Source organism: Homarus americanus, unplaced genomic scaffold, assembly GCF_018991925.1.
Source record: "Homarus americanus isolate GMGI-L3 unplaced genomic scaffold, GMGI_Hamer_2.0 scaffold45698, whole genome shotgun sequence".
Lineage (NCBI taxonomy): Eukaryota > Metazoa > Arthropoda > Malacostraca > Decapoda > Nephropidae > Homarus > Homarus americanus.
The window spans coordinates 8,223,171-8,242,387 of record NW_024735554.1 but is presented as its reverse complement, the minus strand read 5'-3'; the positions used below and the strand labels follow the sequence as shown (position 1 = coordinate 8,242,387).

General features: G+C 38.7%; 1 protein-coding gene across 1 annotated transcript in view; it reads left to right on the top strand.

Annotated features, from left to right (window-relative positions):
* The first annotated feature begins 3,777 nt into the window (after positions 1–3,777).
* LOC121871477 overlaps positions 3,778–19,217 on the top strand; it is a 180,025-nt gene continuing 164,585 nt past the window's right edge. Inside the window, exon 1 of the mRNA XM_042373825.1 lies at positions 3,778–4,089. Within this exon, the coding sequence (XP_042229759.1) occupies positions 4,014–4,089 (76 nt within the window). The 5' untranslated portion in view covers positions 3,778–4,013. The remainder of the gene's footprint in view (positions 4,090–19,217) is intronic.

The window sequence follows — 19,217 nt, the reverse complement described above, 5'->3', positions numbered from 1 at the left end:
GTTCGATCTCACAGTTGGGAGAGGTAAACATGGTCTTGTCAAACACTAGGACGGACGTCACCTTCCTAAAATGTCGCTGGGGAAAAAATAGAGTAATAATAGCTCACAGAATTTTATAAACCTTCATGGTTGTGGGTCATATATGTGTGTGGTTGTGATATATAGGAAGTTGTTGTTGTTGTTGTTGTTGTTGTTGTTGTTGTTGTTGTTGTTGTCGTCGTCATCGTCATCGTCATCATTATCATTATCATCATTATTATTATTATTATTATTATTATTATTATTATTATTATTATTATTATTATTATTATTATTATTATTATTATTATTATTATTGTCAGCTGTGTAATCTTCCACAACTCACAAAGAACCTCAGCACATCAGCACAGTAAGCAAGCCCTAAACACCGTCCTGACTATGTTGATTCCAGTATTAACTCGTAGCATTTCCCGGGAATTAGCGACGTGCTGCGTAATTGGTGAAATGTTCGATTAATCTCTCGCTAATTCCGAGCGATTCAACACACATGGAACTTTAAGGGTGTGTGTTTCGTCAGCCAAATTGCATCCGAACCCATACTCGCCACCGAACCCATACTCGTAACCGAACCCATACTCTCCACCGAACCCATACTCGTAACCGAACACACACACACACACACACACACACACACACACACACACACATATTTATACTGTATAGCAGAACACAGCAGGTGTTTCCCACAAGTTGTAATGCCCAACATATTTTCTATATTTTTCAGAACACAAGTTTACGAGTTTCTTCCTTTGACACTCACTTGAGAGAGAGAGAGAGAGAGAGAGAGAGAGAGAGAGAGAGAGAGAGAGAGAGAGAGATAAGGAAAAATAGAAGAGAAATTAACGAAACAATCTTATTAAAGGTGAACACAAACAACATAAACGAGATAGTTGAACTGAAACATATGACTAAACATGTGCTTATATTTAAAAGGGAAACTATGCATTACAAATTATTCTACACACATACACACACACACACACACACACACTCACACACACACACACACATACATTCATTATGAAGTGTATGTAATTAGGTTCATGGTGGTGTTCATTTTCACCAGTATCAGTCATTTGTGCCTGATGACTGTTGTGTGTTTGGTGTTTGACTACAGTGAAATTATGTCCCCCAAAATATTTCCTGTTATGATACAGTATTTTTGTTTTGAACTTGCATTGTATACAAATTATGATGACCATATTAAAAAATTTATTATATTAAATGTATAAATATGTAAATTTATTAGGAAAAATATGTGAGCATATACGTATTTTCTTTTTCGTATGGTAATTCTAACTACAGTACAGACACGAAAAAAAAAAAAATAATAGTTTTTTTACTTTATTTTAAAAATCGATGACTCCCGAGATTCTAAAATTCCCCCAAGAGACATAAAATATGAAAATGTAAAGAAAAAATACCAAGGAAAGATTTATCAGAAAATTATTGTTTTCTTTATGTTATACTTTTGACTTAAATTACAAAAAAGAGCAAAAAACAAATCAGAAGCTATAATTCTCAAGCAGTACACAAACTATTTTTGAACAATATGCTAAATGGATGCCAAAAAAAAAAAAAAACAAAAACGTGTTGTTGATGCAGTAAAGGTCACGAGTATGAGCGGCTTCACTCACTGAGAGGCTGTAAAAACACATCAGCACTCAGATCCTATCATAAAATTCCCATGGCACACTTATGGTACTCCATCACACGGGGTAAAAAAATGCCACATTCCAATACACAGGGTGCCAAACTTGGTCACATACATACACAGCAACATGAAGAATGACACATGCACGAGCCTAACTGCACACACACACACACACACACACACACACACACACACACACACACACACACACACACACACACACACATACACACACAACAATAGAGTGCACAGCAGATGTTTCCAGCAAGTTGTACGACTCAACATATTTTTAATATTCTTCACCGCACAAGTTTACGAGTTTCTTCCCGTGTATACTTGGTGAACTTACCACTGTAATAGTTAGTGGGCGACTATTATACACCAGAGAGAGAGAAAGAGAGAGAGGGGGAGAGAGTGAGAAAATGAGAAAGAGAGATGAAGAGAATAATAGCGAGTGAAATGAAAAAAAAAAGAGAAAGAGTGGAAAGATAAGAACCAAAGAGAGAAGAAAATGAGAGAAGCGAGAGGGAAATAGAGTAACAGACAGACAGACACAGATAGACAGACAGCCAGACAAACAAACAGACAGTGAGTGAACCTAACACAATAATTCGACAAATTATACACATTAATGAATAATGAAACAAGAGACTCACAGTGACAAATTAATTAGAATAACCTCTGACGTTTCCATATCACAAAGTGAATTAATGCAGGACATTACGCATTTACATATTATGAAATGTATATAATTGGAGCCATGATAACGCCCATTCGCCCAACAGTTATCTAGGTGCAGCTGATGTGTTCAATACGTGATGTGTGTGACTGTAAGCTGGTGGGAAAAAAAATAGATTAATTATGATATCTCGTAGTTATGGAGGGTTATTGTGTTAAGAACTGTTCATGTAAATTATAATAATATAGTGAAGGAATTCGTTATGATGATATGTGTGTTAAGGAGATAAGTATAAGAGGAAGTGGATTTTTTATATATTTTTTTCTTCATTTAATGCCTTCGACTGTAATGACACACACACACACACACACACACAGACACGTACGTACGTTTACAAGCAATTCCTGGACTTACATCAACATGACATCCGCTTCAGTCTCGTATACACAATAAAATACAGAATGAGAAAAACGAATTGTACATTATAATGTAATTTAGGTCTCTTAGTACCCCGGGACACGTAGCACAGGTGGTATTTAACACAAAGCTCGTAGCACACAGATAGTAATACACAGTTGGTATTTAACACAAAGCTAGTAAAACACAGGTGGTAGCACACATGTAGTAAGCGGCACACAGGTGGTGACACATATGTAGTAAGTAGCACACGGGTGGTGACACATATGTAGTAAGTAGCACACGGGTGGTGACACATATGTAGTAAGTAGCACACAGGTGGTGACACATATGTAGTAAGTAGCACACAGGTGGTGCCACATATGTATTAAGTAGCACACAGGTGGTGATATGTAGTAAAACACAATTGGTGAGACACATGCAGTAAGTAACACACATGTTGTAACACACAGGTGGTGACACACATGTTGTAACACACGGGTGGTGGCACATTTTGTAATTAACACACAGGTGGTGACATGTAGTAACACACAGGTGGTAATACACATGTAGTAAGTAATACACAGGTAGTAACACATATGTTGTAAGTAACACACATGTGGTGACACACATGTTGTAAGTAACACACATGCGGTGACACATGTAACACAAAAGTGGTGACACATGTAGTAGCACACAGATAGTGACATGTAGTAACACACAGGTGGTAATACACATGTAAGTAACACACATGTGGTGACACACATATTGTAAGTAAAACACAAGTGGTAATACACATGTAGTAACACATGTAGTAACACACAGGTGGTGACATGTTGTAACACACAGGTGGTGACACATGTAAGTAACACACAGGGGGTGACGCACATACAGTAACACACAGGTGGTGACACACACACACACATACAGTACGTAACACACAGGTGGTATGTAACGCAGGCATTAAGCGCGCACTTCAGGGCCGCGGTGGAGCCATACGGGACAGCTAGAGAGAGCCAGTTGGTGGTGGGTGAGCAGGAACCGTGGCCTCTGAAGTCGCTCCAGTCAGTCGCTCGCAATCAGCCTACCGAGGAACACGCAGCCGCTCTCCAGCCGTCTCTCAACCTTACGTCTTCTTGTGATCTTTAACCGAGTCTCTCCCTCTCTTATATACCCTGTGTTTTGGAAGATAGAGGAGAGAACAGCTAGAAGGAGGGAAGAAGTGTTGTAAAAGGAGGGGCCACCATGGCTCTTATGAGTGTGTCGAATCGAGGGAGGTGGATTCTCTCCCTCCTGGCTATCCTCAGTTTCTTCGGGTTAGGTGAGTACAAGAGGTGCATGGCTGATGGAGTACCAGTGTGTTGGTGAGGTGCTGTCCCGCTACAAGGGGCAGTGTACAGGCGACTGTGAATTCAGTGTCGGTGGAAAAGATTACAAAGAGAGGTAAATAGATATGAATGTATTTCGGGGTATAGTGAAGAATATAACTAAAGTAATGCTGACCATAAAATGAACGCCGGTGTATCGAGAAAGACGAACGAACATTTGCTTGGCGTTACGTCTATGTCTCATTGTGGAAGTGAAAGAAGAACGTTCGTCAGGCGTTGTGAATGTCTCGTGCTGACCCTGTTGGAGTTTAGGGTCTGAACTTGAGTATAGCATGAACTAAGACCACCTGACGAAGATATACTCCCCAAAAATTTATCTCCTGTAGCTCTGTTGATGAGAACCTGCAGCAGAAAGAACCGTATTGGCTGGGTTCCTCAGTAGATCAAAGTACTGACGTTGTTCTAGTGGTATGGCCTTAAATAAACACACATAAATTACTTGACGAGAGGCTGCCTACTACAAAGGGGGAGGGGTCATGGGGGTGGATGTCTCAACCTGTAGGAGGGAGGACCTAACTAGCTGAGTCCTTCATTAGCTTGAGTTACTGTAGGCTGGCAGCGCTGCAGAAAGATTTAGGAGAATTACTGTGAAAGGGTTATTGGGGATTGTAACATAGGGTTAATGCTTGCTGGGATTTTTATGATGGTGTTAATTGAGTAAGACTCTTGATATGTGTCCGACGTTAATTTATGTTAGATACCAAGTCTAAGTGTGTGTTATATTTTCGAATCCAGACATGTGTTAACTATATATATATAAATTTAAGGGAAACCTATTGCAAATTGACTTTTTTTCATGTAAATATTTTGTCGTATAAATTTACGTACTGAAAATGCTCTTATATACTTATACTAATTGTGTGTGTGTGTGTGTGTGTGTGTGTGTGTGTGTGTGTGTGTGTGTGTGTGTGTGTGTTTATCGCGTGTGGATATTTGTGTGTTTTTGTCTGTTGCGCTATCTGTTTATAAATAAAACAAATATACGGTTGTACACCTGTGAATCTTGCTGGGTTAGAGTGAGTGTGTGTGTGTGTGTGTGTGTGTGTGTGTGTGTGTGTGTGTGTGTGTGTGTGTGTGTGTGTGTGTGTTGTGTTAGCGTGTACACGATCGTTGTATCTGAGTGCTTGAGACCATACATGTTTGTGCCCCTGTGAACATGGTTTTCTGTGTGCCTGTGTTTGAGTTAGGGTTTTTGTGGCATGTCTGTTTCTATGTATAGGTGATCCATCATAAATACGTGTATGTATGTGTGTGTGTGTGTGTGTGTGTGTGTGTGTCGACTTTAGCTTGTGTAGGTGCATGTGTGTATTTCTGAGTGTGTATATTTGTCCGTCTCTCCATCCTTGTGTGTAAATATACCTGAACACCCTGTATGTACATTAATCCCCCTGGAGTATTTACTAATGTGTACATCAACTTGCTGTATTTTATTTAATACATCTTCTAACCTCATAAAATAGACTATTATTCCTTAAAAAAAATTAGTTTACGTTTATTATGTAACTCGTTAAACATATGTGTTATGTTTACCAATATTCCAGGAAAAGACACACATAACAGTTATTGCTATTACATATTCCTATTTAGTGTAACTCAAACACACACACACACACACACACACACACACACACACACACACACACACACACACACACACACACACACACACACACATTTGGATGGCACAAACTGTATATTTCCGTCGTAAAGAGTAATTCCGCATAACGTGTTTTATTTATTTTTGTCAGTCCGGGTGTAATTATAGAGAAAGTGTGTGTGTGTGTGAATGAGCATATGTCTATGGAGGTGTGTAGGAGCATGTGTATGAGCATAAATAAACGTGTATATGCGTGTATGTGTGTGTGTAATACAGACCTTGACCCGTAGCCAGAATGAGCCGAGTGTTTGCCGTTGGTAGAGAGGATCCGATAGTCCTGCCTCGCGCCTGAGGAATATAAATTGGATTCAATTAGGCGATCGATCAATAATCACAAGTTTCCTTTAAAAACAAGGTAACGCGTTCTCTCCCGCCACCGAGGATCTCTCTTGGCATTGTTTTTAGTATCGTGTCACACCTTATGCGTTTTGAGGTAAAATTTGACAGCATCACTAATATTATTGAGATTACAGTACACACACACACACACACACACACACACGCACACAATCCCCCCGCACACACTTTATTCATGTATTGAAAGGTATTGAATAATAAACAACCACACACACACACATTCCAGTAATTCTAGGTAAGTGTAAACGTGATGAATGATGAATGACATTAGTTGAGAGAGCCAACGTGTAATAACTGAAGGCCTTGTGAATGATAATGTCCAGTCTCTCTCTCTCTCTCTCCCATGATCGGGCTTGGGTAAGGGGAGATTTGAAGAGAGGGTTGGAAGAGGGGAGAGATGGGGAGATTGGATAACAAGGGAGAATGAAAGGGAGAGGGAAGAACTGGTTAGAATGGAGATGACTGGGGAGAGGGGAGGGAGAAATGGGGAGAGTAGAGTTGGTAGGGAGAATATAGGGAAGAGGGGATGGAGGGGAGAGGGGAGAAACTAGGGGAGAGGGGGGAGGACTGGGAGAATTAGGAGGATAAGAAAGGTTGGGGGGTGAAGGGGTGAACAGGGGAGAGAGAGAGAGAGAGAGAGAGAGAGAGAGAGAGAGAGAGAGAGAGAGAGAGAGAGAGAGAGAGAGAGAGAGAGAGAGAGAGAGAGAGAGAGTACTAGGGAAGGGGATAATGGAGAGGGATGGAAGATTGAGAACTCGAAGAGGGGAGGCTGAGGTAGGAGAGAGGTGGGGAGGGGGAAAGAGAGAGAGAGAGGGGAGGAGGAAGAATTGGCTGCAAAGGGGTGAAGTAAGGGGAAGGGGAGATGGTGCGGGGAGAGAACAGGACAAGAGGAGGGTGAAGAAGGATGGGAAAGGGCGGAAAAGGATTGAAAAAAAAAATAACGAAAGAGCAGAAAAGGAATATTGGAAGATGTTACATGGGTCAGGATTGAAAAGGGTGAATAATAAGAGAAAAAAAAAGGAAATTAATGGGAAAAAAAAGAAGGAACATGATGGAAAAAGCAAGAGGTAGATGTACAAGGATGGAAAACTACAGACGAAAAGGAAAATGATTAGGGAAAAAATTGGCCAAGAATGAGAAAATAGCAAAAAAAAAGAAGATAATGGAGACTAGAGAATAACGGAAAGAAGGAGAATTAATACAAATGGCAAAAACAAGACGGAAAGTTGATGAAAATGCAAGAAAAGAAATAGTTAAAATAATCCAATGAAGGAGGGAGATGGAGGGAGAGGATAAAAAGGAGGAAGAGAGAAGGAATTTAGGAAGTTGAAAAATAGAATAAAGAATGATAGGAAAGAAGAATATGATTAAGGAGAGGGGGAGAGAGAAGAGGTGGATAACACTAAGATAAAAGAAGCATTGGGGTAATTAAGAAGGTAAGAGTGAGATTAGAGATGAGAAATGAGATCAGGAGATTAGGGTAAGGGCATAGATAAAGGGGGTTATAATAAGTCGATAAAGAGGAAGAGAAGCTGTAGAAGAAAAAAAATTAAAAAAGACGAAGAAAAACTAGGGAGGAGAAGGAGGAGAAGAAGATTAGGATATGAGACTTAATGAAGAGGAAGATTATGGTAATTGAGCACGCATTGACTACGAATATCAAAGAGAACAAAGACAAAGAACTGTACAGGGAGAGAGAGAGAGAGAGAGAGAGAGAGAGAGAGAGAGAGAGAGAGAGAGAGAGAGAGAGACAGACAGACAGACAGACAGACAGACAGACAGACAGACAGACAGACTGAGAGAGAGATTCAGACAAGCAGAACAGAAACAAATAGCCCAACAGACAGGCAGACAGATACACACAAACAAAAAAGACAGAAAAGAATAGATTAGGGTAAGAGACGTAAATGAAGAGAAGTAATTAGGATAAAGGATGGGCATGAGGGTTGAGAGATAAACCATCACACACACACATGAATGAACGAAGAGAAAGACTTAATAACGTTTCTCTTAGGGATCAACGAGCTCCTACGATCTTAACCCAGACAGCTCATTGTCGGATTAGAAAGGAGAGAGAGAGAGAGAGAGAGAGAGAGAGAGAGAGAGAGAGAGAGAGAGAGAGAGAGAGAGAGAGAGAGAGAGAGAGAGAGAGTGGTCGAAACAGAGGGAGAGAGATTATCAAATCACAGAAAGAGAGTAGGAATAAGAAGTAAATTATGAAGGATGGAAAGCAAAAGAGAAGGATAAAAAATGTAGTAAGAAGTTAAGAGGAATAAGATGGTAAAAAGTGAAAGGGAGGATAATAAATTGGGAGAGATGACGTGAGGGAAAAAAAGAGGCAAATAGAAAGAAGAAAACGTCAAGAAATGAGATCATGAAAAAAGAAATACGGGAAGGAAGGAGAGTGAAAGAGAATAGGGAAACTAACAAGAGAGAGAGGGAGGAGAGAGAGAGAGGGGGGGAGGATAATTTTAGAAATAACGGAAGAGAAGACGAATATAAAGAAATAAGCAATCAGATAAAAGAGGTGGGGGAGTGTAAACTGAGAAGGTGAGAGGAAGAGTAAGTGATTTATAGAATAAAACCACACAAGAAGAGACAGAAACACAAATTGAGAATGAGAGAGGAGAAATAACAGACAGAGTAGAAGAATAATATCAGACACCAAATGAAACAGGAAAAGCGAAAAAGGAAGAAAAGGAGGAAAATGCAAAGAGAAAGAGAGAGAGAGAGAGAGAGGGGGGGAGGAAGTCAGGAGAACATATGAACTAAAAAAAATACAACAAATTATTAATAAAAAAAGGATACGATGCAAAACGTGGAACAAAATAGTAAAATATCAAAAAGGAAATTGAAAAAAAATAGATTAGCGAAAGGCACTAAGAGAGAGAGAGAGAGAGAGAGAGAGAGAGAGAGAGAGAGAGAGAGAGAGAAAACTCACAAATAAAAGATATCATTTCACTTCCTGTCAGCAACACAGTATTTAACAAATTCACTCAAACTATTTCCCATTTTTTTTTTCTTTACTCTTCTGTGTATTTTCAAGGGAATAATTCTAAAATAAAGTTTCCATTGCTAAAGCGAGATGTTTACAATAGCCTTTAAGGACGAGGCGTGTAAAGGCTAGCACACGCACAGGTCATTCAGGGCTTTCTTTCTCTCTATCTCTGTCTGTGTATGTGCCTGTGTATGTGTATGTGCCTGTGTATGTGTATGTGTGTGTGTGTGTATGTGTGTGTTTATGTATTTGTGTGTGTGCATTCGTTCGTGTGTGTGTGTGTGTCCGCATCTGTGTTTTAATCCAAGGTATGTGATTTTTCCCGCAAATGGAGTGACTCAGTTGTAAAAAAATAACAAATATATAAAAAAATATTACATATTTTATACAATATTCTGAAGTGAAGTGCAGTTTATTTTTGATGTAAACAAATGCGATTCTACACTCATGATGAACGCATATACATTTTTCAGGTAAGTTTATGAAGCTGATGAAGACTGGAAAGAAGATATACAACACAAACTTAATTTTACCAAGCTTTAAAACCCTTATAAACATCATAGTCATGTCTGGGAAAATGAGAATTAACGCAAAACAAAAAATTTCACGTAAAAAAAAAAATAATATTAATAAATAAATATATCCATCCCCGTACTGCACTATATCTTATAAAAAAAATATCATCAATGAAGTGTATGTTCTATAAATATTAATTACCAAATATCAATCAAGACCTAATTAATAGGGCCGAAAAAAACGGGTTAATTTTAACGTGTAGATTATGAGCAAGAGGCAGGGGATGGGTTGAACGAGGGCACACTTGTCGTAAATCCAGTATAACGAGAAAGATTTACAGCTTAACGATAAGAAGTATGATAGTGTAAATAACTTTATCAAGACCTCATGGCTGGCTCTCTCTCTCTCTCTCTCTCTCTCATTTAGTTTTCTGTCTGTCTGTCTGTCTGTTTGTCTGCCTGTCTGTTTCTCTATTCACTTTATAATTATTTGTCCCTTGCTCTCAATCTCTCATCATCTGCTGTCTGTCTGTCTGTGCTCAAAACTCTCTCTCTCTCTCTCTCTCTCTCTCTCTCTCTCAACACCCGGTTCGTCAAAATATATCATCAGGTCAGGGGATTAAAACACTGGGTATTATAATATACCGCTCATCAGCTAGAAATATATCCCGGAAAGCGAAAGAGATTCACATTGAGGTTGAAATAATAGAACCAGATCAAAGACGAGGTTTAATATATCTTCCCTGTTGATGTATGTATATTAGAGACAGACAGAGAGACTGACAACAGACAAGACAGACAGGACAGAAAAGACAGACAGATTATATCTCTTCTCTGTTGATGTGTATATATTATAGAGAGAGTGAAATGAAATGAAACGGATCCTATGTGTAAAGACTGTTGATGAACTAAACCTCTGGATGTCCTGTAATATAGATCGGTTTTAAGGAGATACGACACTGTATAATTTTTTTTCCCTAGGATTGGAAGTGTTTGTGAAAAAGACGACTGTATATAGCCTGGAAAAAATATTAGCAGGTGTAACTTACGCAGTACCAAGAGTGGTTTACGCAATGTAAATTGTAATTAATGTAATAACAACTGTAATAAACTTTATTTTTGCAATAATTACCCTGATATATGTAATGGTACACCGCGATTTGTGCAATAACAACGTTGATTGGTATAATAATAGGAATGAGGTGTGATTTATGCAGAAATATAATAATTAATTCATTACTGGTGTGATTTACGCATAAAATGGTGTACTATGCGCATTAACGGGTTTAATTATCCAATAATAACTGCAATAAACAGCAGCAATTCATGCAATAAATACCAGCTGTCATGCAATAAACAGCTACTCACATGCATTAAACAGCTGCTCATATGCAATAAGCAACTACAGTTTATGCAATAAAATACTGCAGTTCATGCAATATACAACTGGGAATCACGTCATAAAACTAGCGGGGTAATTGGGTAAATCAGATTATCCTGAATTATTACAGTTCTGTGTAATTTGAAATCCTTGGTATAAAAATAGTTCATACCCCAGTTTGTCGGGATGAAATTCACGAGAAGCGACGTCAAATTTCACCCGACGCAAAGGCCTGAGAGCGCCAACTGGGTAATTAATATAACCAAGTTGTTACATTACCATAAAGAGATCAAAACGAAACGCGACAAAACTGAGGCTCTCTCTCTCTCTCTCTGTCACTCTCTCAACCGTGTGTTAAAATGTAATGGGGGGGGGGGGTGACAGGGACCATGCCATTGCGGTTTGTTCGTTATCTCGCTTAGTGGCGGAGAGAGAGAGAGAGAGAGAGAGAGAGAGAGAGACCAAACTTAAACTAATCAGACCTAATTTATACTAAAGCTCGTCTAATCTAGCCTAACCTAACCTAACCTAACCTCGTTTCACCCATCATGATCATTAGGTTCAGAACTCGCACATTAACTATTTTGTATATTTTTTTCATCTTACCATATTTTTCTGCCTCGCCTCCGTGAAGGCCTGGAGCTCTAACCAACGCAGACACCTAATGAGATTTTCCCGTCGTGGAAAATCACACTAAAAAGATTAGCATGGGAGTGCCGCTGAATCTCTCATATTCAACGACTTCACTGCCAGATCCTCAGATATTTTGGTATGCCTCTACCACTCTCTCTCCATGGTAACTGGGGTCCAAACTAGCCTATCTTAGCTAAAACCTAACCTATCCTAACCTAATTACAACCATCAAGACCCTAATTATAATTTAAACTCAAAGATGGAAAATACTGAATATTTGAATAAAAAAAATACTCTGTGTTCTCTTTATACTCAATAAGACGTTAATTAGCAACGTGAATAAAAAATAAATATTGAAAAAGATTATATAAATCTAATATTAACGTATGAATAATATTTGTTTAATATCTTGAGTTACTTCGCCATTTATATTCACATATGTAAAGACTACGAATATTACCCGAATATTTCCTAACCTGTGACCTTAAGAAGCCTCACTGTAAGAATCCTCACTGTAAGAAGCCTCACCACAAGAAGCCTCACTGCAAGAAGCCTCACCGTAAGAAGCCTCACCGTAAGCAACATCATATATATTTTTTTAATATATTAAATGAAAAATTCCTCACTTATTACAACTCAGAAAAAAAAAATATTATTTACCTTCTGGCATAAACAAAATCTTAAATCAAATTTCATTTTATTATGAAGAAATAAGAAAATATCAGTTACTAATTTTCCAAAGAACCTGGACCCAATTATCGTCATGGCAGGTAAAAAGAGTCATAAAACATCATGTTATGTCAATCACCTTCAACTGTGTAGGAGGGAGTGAGGCCGATTATAACAGTTACCTCAATGATTGCCTAGAGACACGGCAAGGAGGAAGGGTGAGGAGGAAGGATGAGGGAGGAGGAGGAGGAGGAGGAATTAAGGGGTGGAATTAAGGGAAGGAAGAAAAGTAGGAGGGAGAGAATGAAGTAAAAAGAGAGCAAGAATCAAGAGGAAGAGAAGGGGAAAAGCAGGAGGGAAGGGAGGATACAGGAAAGGGAGGAGGAAGAAGAAGGAAGAAGTAAGAGGACTAACAGAGAAATCAGGAAGAAGAGGAAGAAGCAGGAGGGGATTGAGGAAGCAAAAAGTAAAGTTTTGTCCTCTTTAGGCTTTTCACCTTTTGGGGTTTCACATTACGACAAGGGATTTCTAGAAGCGTTAAAAGAATACCATTAGTGTAAGATATGGATTCCAGTTAAATAGGATAAGGATTCCAGTTAAATAGGATAAGGATTCCATTACTGTAGGCTAAAGATTCCCCTCTACAAAAGTTTAAAAGATTCGCGTCCTATTGATAAGACAACAACGACAAAAACTAGGGAAATACATCGGTAAAAAGAGGAAAAAAATAGTATTGGAGGAGATGAAATTTTAGAGACAAGAAATTCAAGGAGTCACGAGTCTTCATTGACCCGTTTCAAGGATTTACCAACCCAGAGGAAAAGGGACACATTGTAAGAGGCAAGATCTCAAGTGACTTCTGTAGGATTCTAAACTCGGTAAAAACTCATTAAGAGAAAATTAGAAAATAGATCTTCAATTAAAACGTAAAAAAAAAAAAGATTGATGGGTGTTACTTTTACTATTCAGTGCTTCGATGCCCCCGGGTGATGAAGCACCATTCATAAAGTCATAATAATTACCACAAATATCTTTTACCCGCTAATAAGGATAAAAATTCATGTTTACCTAATAATAATATTGAGTAAGAAGGGCAAAATTTTTATCCACGTTAAGGAAACAAGCATTAGTTGAATGAGCTGAGGCAGAAGTCTTTCCTCGACCTAGGTTAAGGAAGTACTCCACTCTTGCCAAAGCTGTACGTCTTATATTCTTCCCAATGAGATTTATACAGGCAATTTTACGAGGCCATAAAATCCGTCGGAGAATGATACACTGTTGAATCATGGTGTCTTGCATTCCTCGCTCTCTATGACTCTTGTTCTCTCTTGTTCTATCTCTCTCTCATTATCTCTCTTTTTCTTTTTTTTATCTTTTCTATTATTCTCTCTCAAATTATCTCTCCACCAGTGTGTTTTATATCCTTTTTCCTAATTTTGTCTCTCACCCTCTCACTTTTTCACTTTCTCTGTTTTTGTGTATCTTTTTTTCTCTCTTTCCCACTCTTTCTTTCCCCGTCACCACTCTATCTCTCTCTCGCTTTTTCTACTTCATTTTCTCTGTCGTTGTCCCTCTCTCCCCCTCTCTTTGTTCCGTCATTTTTACATCTGTCTTTCTCCTTATCCTTCTCTTTGTGTATTTTATTCTCTCTCTGGACAGTATTCTACCAGAGCAATTAGAAGCCTTTCATTATTCACACGTGGATTAGTTCCTGTGTGTGTGTGTGTGTGTGTGTGTGTGTGTGTGTGTGTGTGTGTGTGTGTGTGTGTGTGTGTGTGTGTGTGTGTGTGTGTGTCTGTGTGTGTGTGTGTGTGTGTGTGTGTGTGTGTGTGTGTGTGTGTGTGTGTGTGTGTGTTTCTATATACAAGTGCACACACCCGCATACTTCTATACATCTGAAAATCTATATGATTCCACAAACTCTCTCTCTCTCTCTCTCTCTCTCTCTCTCTGTGTACGCCTCTAACGTTAACGAGCTCCGTCTTGCTGGGCTGCTGCAGTCGGCCACATCGAGGCTGGTGAGAAGTAATAGGACTTCCAGTAAATGAAGGCGACTATTGCATGTTAGAGGCCTGGGATTGATTCAAGTCATTACATTAACGCGGCGTTGAATTGTAAATGGGAGGCAGATGGGTGTATACTCTACGATATTTACATATTTGAGTTTTAAGAGCATGCATGTTTTTAAATATAACCTGACTGCTACGGTGCTTTTTGAAGATTAGTAGGGTCAGTACCTAATAACCTGACTATTGTGGATTTGATCTCACCTTCCTCTACCGTATATATATTTGCCTTGTTATGTATTTCTCCTTAGTCTGTACTCACCCCTGAAGATGTGAATTACACGAAAGCGCTTGGGAACTTCGTGTTTTCTTTTTCCTTGTGGTTATCAGCATATACCTGGATCACGCGCACCTACAGTGATTTACTTGCATATATATATATATATATATATATATATATAGTGACAAAGAGCTTTCGCCACCCCATGTGCACACGTCTCCAATGGCTTGTTAGGAGGCAGCCCACGACACTCACTAACGTCATTGTTATATACACAGTGGATAATATTGCTCTCTCAGCAAGGATTACCATAACACCTTCATCTCCACGGAATATATATCCGCCCACACACACACACACACACACACACACACACACACACACACACACACACTACACACACACCACACAACACACACACACACATACACACATACACACACACACACACACACACACACACACACACACACATACACACACACATACACACACACACACACACACACACACACACACACACACACATGTTACTGTCAGCTATAATGGCTTTAGAATCTAATTATCCGAAAACCATTACGCCACGAGGCAGTGTACTGGCCGCTGATGGCAGTCTTGGGTTCAACTAATCATATATTTTCGTAAACAGTTCATTTTGGCCACGAGTTATTGCAAGGCTGCCGGCAATCACGAATGTTGTTGCCCAAACAGTATTATTACCGTAATAGATACTAGTGTTATTGCCGATGATTTTGCGATAATTGTAAAAATATCAACAGTATTAAAGAATTAGTCATGATATTGCAAGTCCACTGACATTATTACAAACATGGCAATATTATTTGAAAACTCTATAACTATATTGCATTAACACTAGTACTTTTACAACAACGCATTACAGCCATTGCAGGTAAGGTTAGAACACAAAGATTCGGGTGTGATGTCCCACATAAGCCATGGTGGTATATCGTCTCGTCGTTCACAGTGTAATAACTCTGTCACATACAGTCTCGGGTCGGTGAGACACAAAGCGACTCAAGGGCCTAAGGGTGTATTCGCCCTGTAGTAAAATGAGTAACAATATAAGATCGCCATACGTGTCTTGACTCTTAACAGATGTTCTTTTTAGTGCTTGTTCTGATTCACTCGCTGTGCGTGTCTGAATATCTTAGTTGTTGAAGCGCAGGAATACATGTAAATGACAACATATCGCTGAAATCTGATCATATCTGCTGAAGTTGTTTTCGTAAACGTAAACAAAAAAAAAAGATTATAGAAATGGACAAACAGAAGAGCTGAGAGACGAGGGACTGATAGGAACGAGGAGACGGATAATGACAGGTGGATGGATAGAGAGGCGGGAGGGTGGATAGGGAAGTGGGTGGATGGATAGAGAGACGGGTGGACGGATAGAAAGACGGAGGACTGATAGAGAGACAGATGAACGAATAGCGAGACAGGTGGACGAATAGAGAGACGGATGGCCGGATAGTGAGACGGGTGGACGGATAGAGACGGGTGGACGGATAGAGGCGGGTTGCCGGATAGAGACTGGTGGCCGGCCGGTATTGGGGGCGAGAGGGACGAAAAAACACAATTAACAGTATAAACAAGCTGGCCGCCACTACCACCAGTGTTTTGTTGATCATGCTATATAATTCAATGTAGCCATTTTGATGCAAATTAATTAATCACACTGGACAACACGATTTATCCCGAATGTTCAAAAAACATAAGTAATAAATTAGATAAATTAATTTAATGAATAACTACGCCTGATTGTCATATTATATAAATACTTTTTGGGGAGGGCTTATATTTCTCTTGTAGATTATATAAATAGATTTTAAATTTTGGGGTTAATTGATATGTAAAAATTAAGTGATTATATACGAAGAAATCCTGCGTGTACCTGTGTGTGTGTGTGTGTGTGTGATATTAATTAGAACTCCTTCATATCGGTTATATAACATTACTTAATTAGTTACGCTTCATATAATTAGTTAAGAAGGTTTGGTAATTAGAGGTGTGTGAAGAATGTCGTACCAAATGTGATATTGAGGAATTATTGACCATAAGATACATATAGGATTTATTTTTGTGTATATCCTGGTAATTTTTTTCCTTATATATCCTATTTCATCCTTCTTTTTATTTCATTCTTCTTTTCATGTTTTTGTATGTCTGTGTTCCTATCAAACTGTTTCTCCATTACTGTCTTTTCATTCACTTTCTATATATATATTTTATCTTATTTTAACTGTCTCTATCAATCTGTTTCTCTCTGTATTTCTCTGTTTCGGTCCTTCCCCTTACCCTCTCTCCCTCAATCCTTCAACAAATGCGAGTTACCATCATTCAGTTTCTCAGTCTTAACACTAACTCAAGACAGCAATTTACACTGTATATAATAACGTTTAATATACAGATATAATTACACTCTTTGGTGCTACGATACCTTTTTCGCGTCTCTGAGAATGTGGAAGAATGTTTTCAATGTTTATGATAGTACATAGAGATGGCGAATCTGAAGAGAGAATGATATTTATTTACACGGAAGCAAAGAATGATTTCGGGAACATACATACATACATACATACATACATACATACATACATACATACATACATACATACATACATACATACATACATACATACATACATACATACATACATACATACATACATACATACATACATACATACACACACACACACACACACACACACACACACACACACACATACATACATACACACACTCATATACAGAGACAACATATTACGGATATACGTGATAATAATGACATTTAACTATACTACACACTACAGTATCTAACAACAGCATACACGAGCTTAATACCATCACCACTCACCACCTCATCCACTCACCACCACTACCTCCAACACTCACCACCTCCAACACTCACCACCACCTCCAACACTCACCACCACCTCCAACACTCACCACCACCTCCAACACTCAACACCAGCACCTCCAACACTCACCACCACCTCCAACACTCACCACCACCTCCACCACTCACCACCACCACCACCTCCACTCCACCACTCACCACCTCCACCAATCACCACCACCATTCAGTACCACTCATCACTCACCACCACCACTCTCCACCACATCACTAACTTCCTCCACACCATCACCACCACCACCACCCCATCACTCGCCACCATACCACTACTTCCACTACCACCACCACCACCATACCTTCACCATTATTTCTTCTATCACCAACACCACCCAACACTCACCATCTACCCTTACCCACCTTCACTCTCCTACCACGCCCTGTGTTGCTCCACACCTATTAGTGGGTGAAGATCTAGTATTACATAGTCCCCAGGATCTATGAGAACAATGGAGAGAGAGAGAGAGAGAGAGAGAGAGAGAGAGAGAGAGACCTATACGGACCTAAATGCAGAAAAAGAGTAATTCCTGTATAAATTATCCGTGGTATCTATCTGACAATAAACACCATCTTACCCACATCCTTCCCTGAGGAGAAATGTAAACATTATATACGATAACTCTGCCTCTCAAGACGATAACCTATGCATGAGAAAACGGTGGGTTGAAGCCTCACCTAAGACGATTTAATCCCTTTGATAAGGAAACCTATCCTGAAGAGGCTTTAGAGTTTACTAACATTAATGAATGCAATGTAGTATGGCACAGCATGGAGTAATTTGACATAATAAAATATTACCAAGGAGCAGTGACTTAAGTAACAGTATGGGTGGGATATCATGAATAAAACCTCCCTGAATGTGAGTGATTTCCTGTTAAAACTTTCACGAATTACTTTTTTTTGCGATTTTTTCCGTATGTATTTTCCTTGTGAATTAAAACGTGTACGTATAAAAGCATAGTTGAATTAAACACTTTCGGAGTTAAGCGTTTAGGAATTTAATATTTTATGACTAGAATCCTTCTCGATTAACGCTTTTATAGATTAGGATTTTTCTGGATGATTAATTTTGCAAATTAATTTTTTTTGTGCATTAAAAGTTTGATTAATTAAAGATTTTATAAATTAAGGTTAGTTTTTTGGATTAGAATACCTTTTAGCAGCTGAGATTTTTTGTCATTTTAATTATCATATGTAGTAGAGGTCCTGTAATTGGTGTTTATGTGAATGATAAATTTATTAGTTTTTGAGTTTCGCAATTTATATATTTGCCAAAATTATGACTGAGCAGTTGCATAGATTTCGTTTAATTTTTATAAAATATTTCATAGATTAAAACTTTCATGAATTAAAAATGTTCAAGTAATAGAACTCGTATTAATTACAACTTGCATGTAAGGCAAATGCTCATGAAATTCTTCTCTTATGACTGAACTAGAAGCAAAAAAAAAAATCCATGGGTTAGGACGCGCTTCACATACGAGTAGAAGCGGTGAAGAGTGAAGCTCCTAAGAGTGGGAATTCAATCGCTCGCGTAAGATGATTAGAGATTAATGAGAATCATGACCCCGCATCTCAAGGGCCTATGATTGAACCACTTCCATTACCGTGTCCTAATCAATGATTGGAC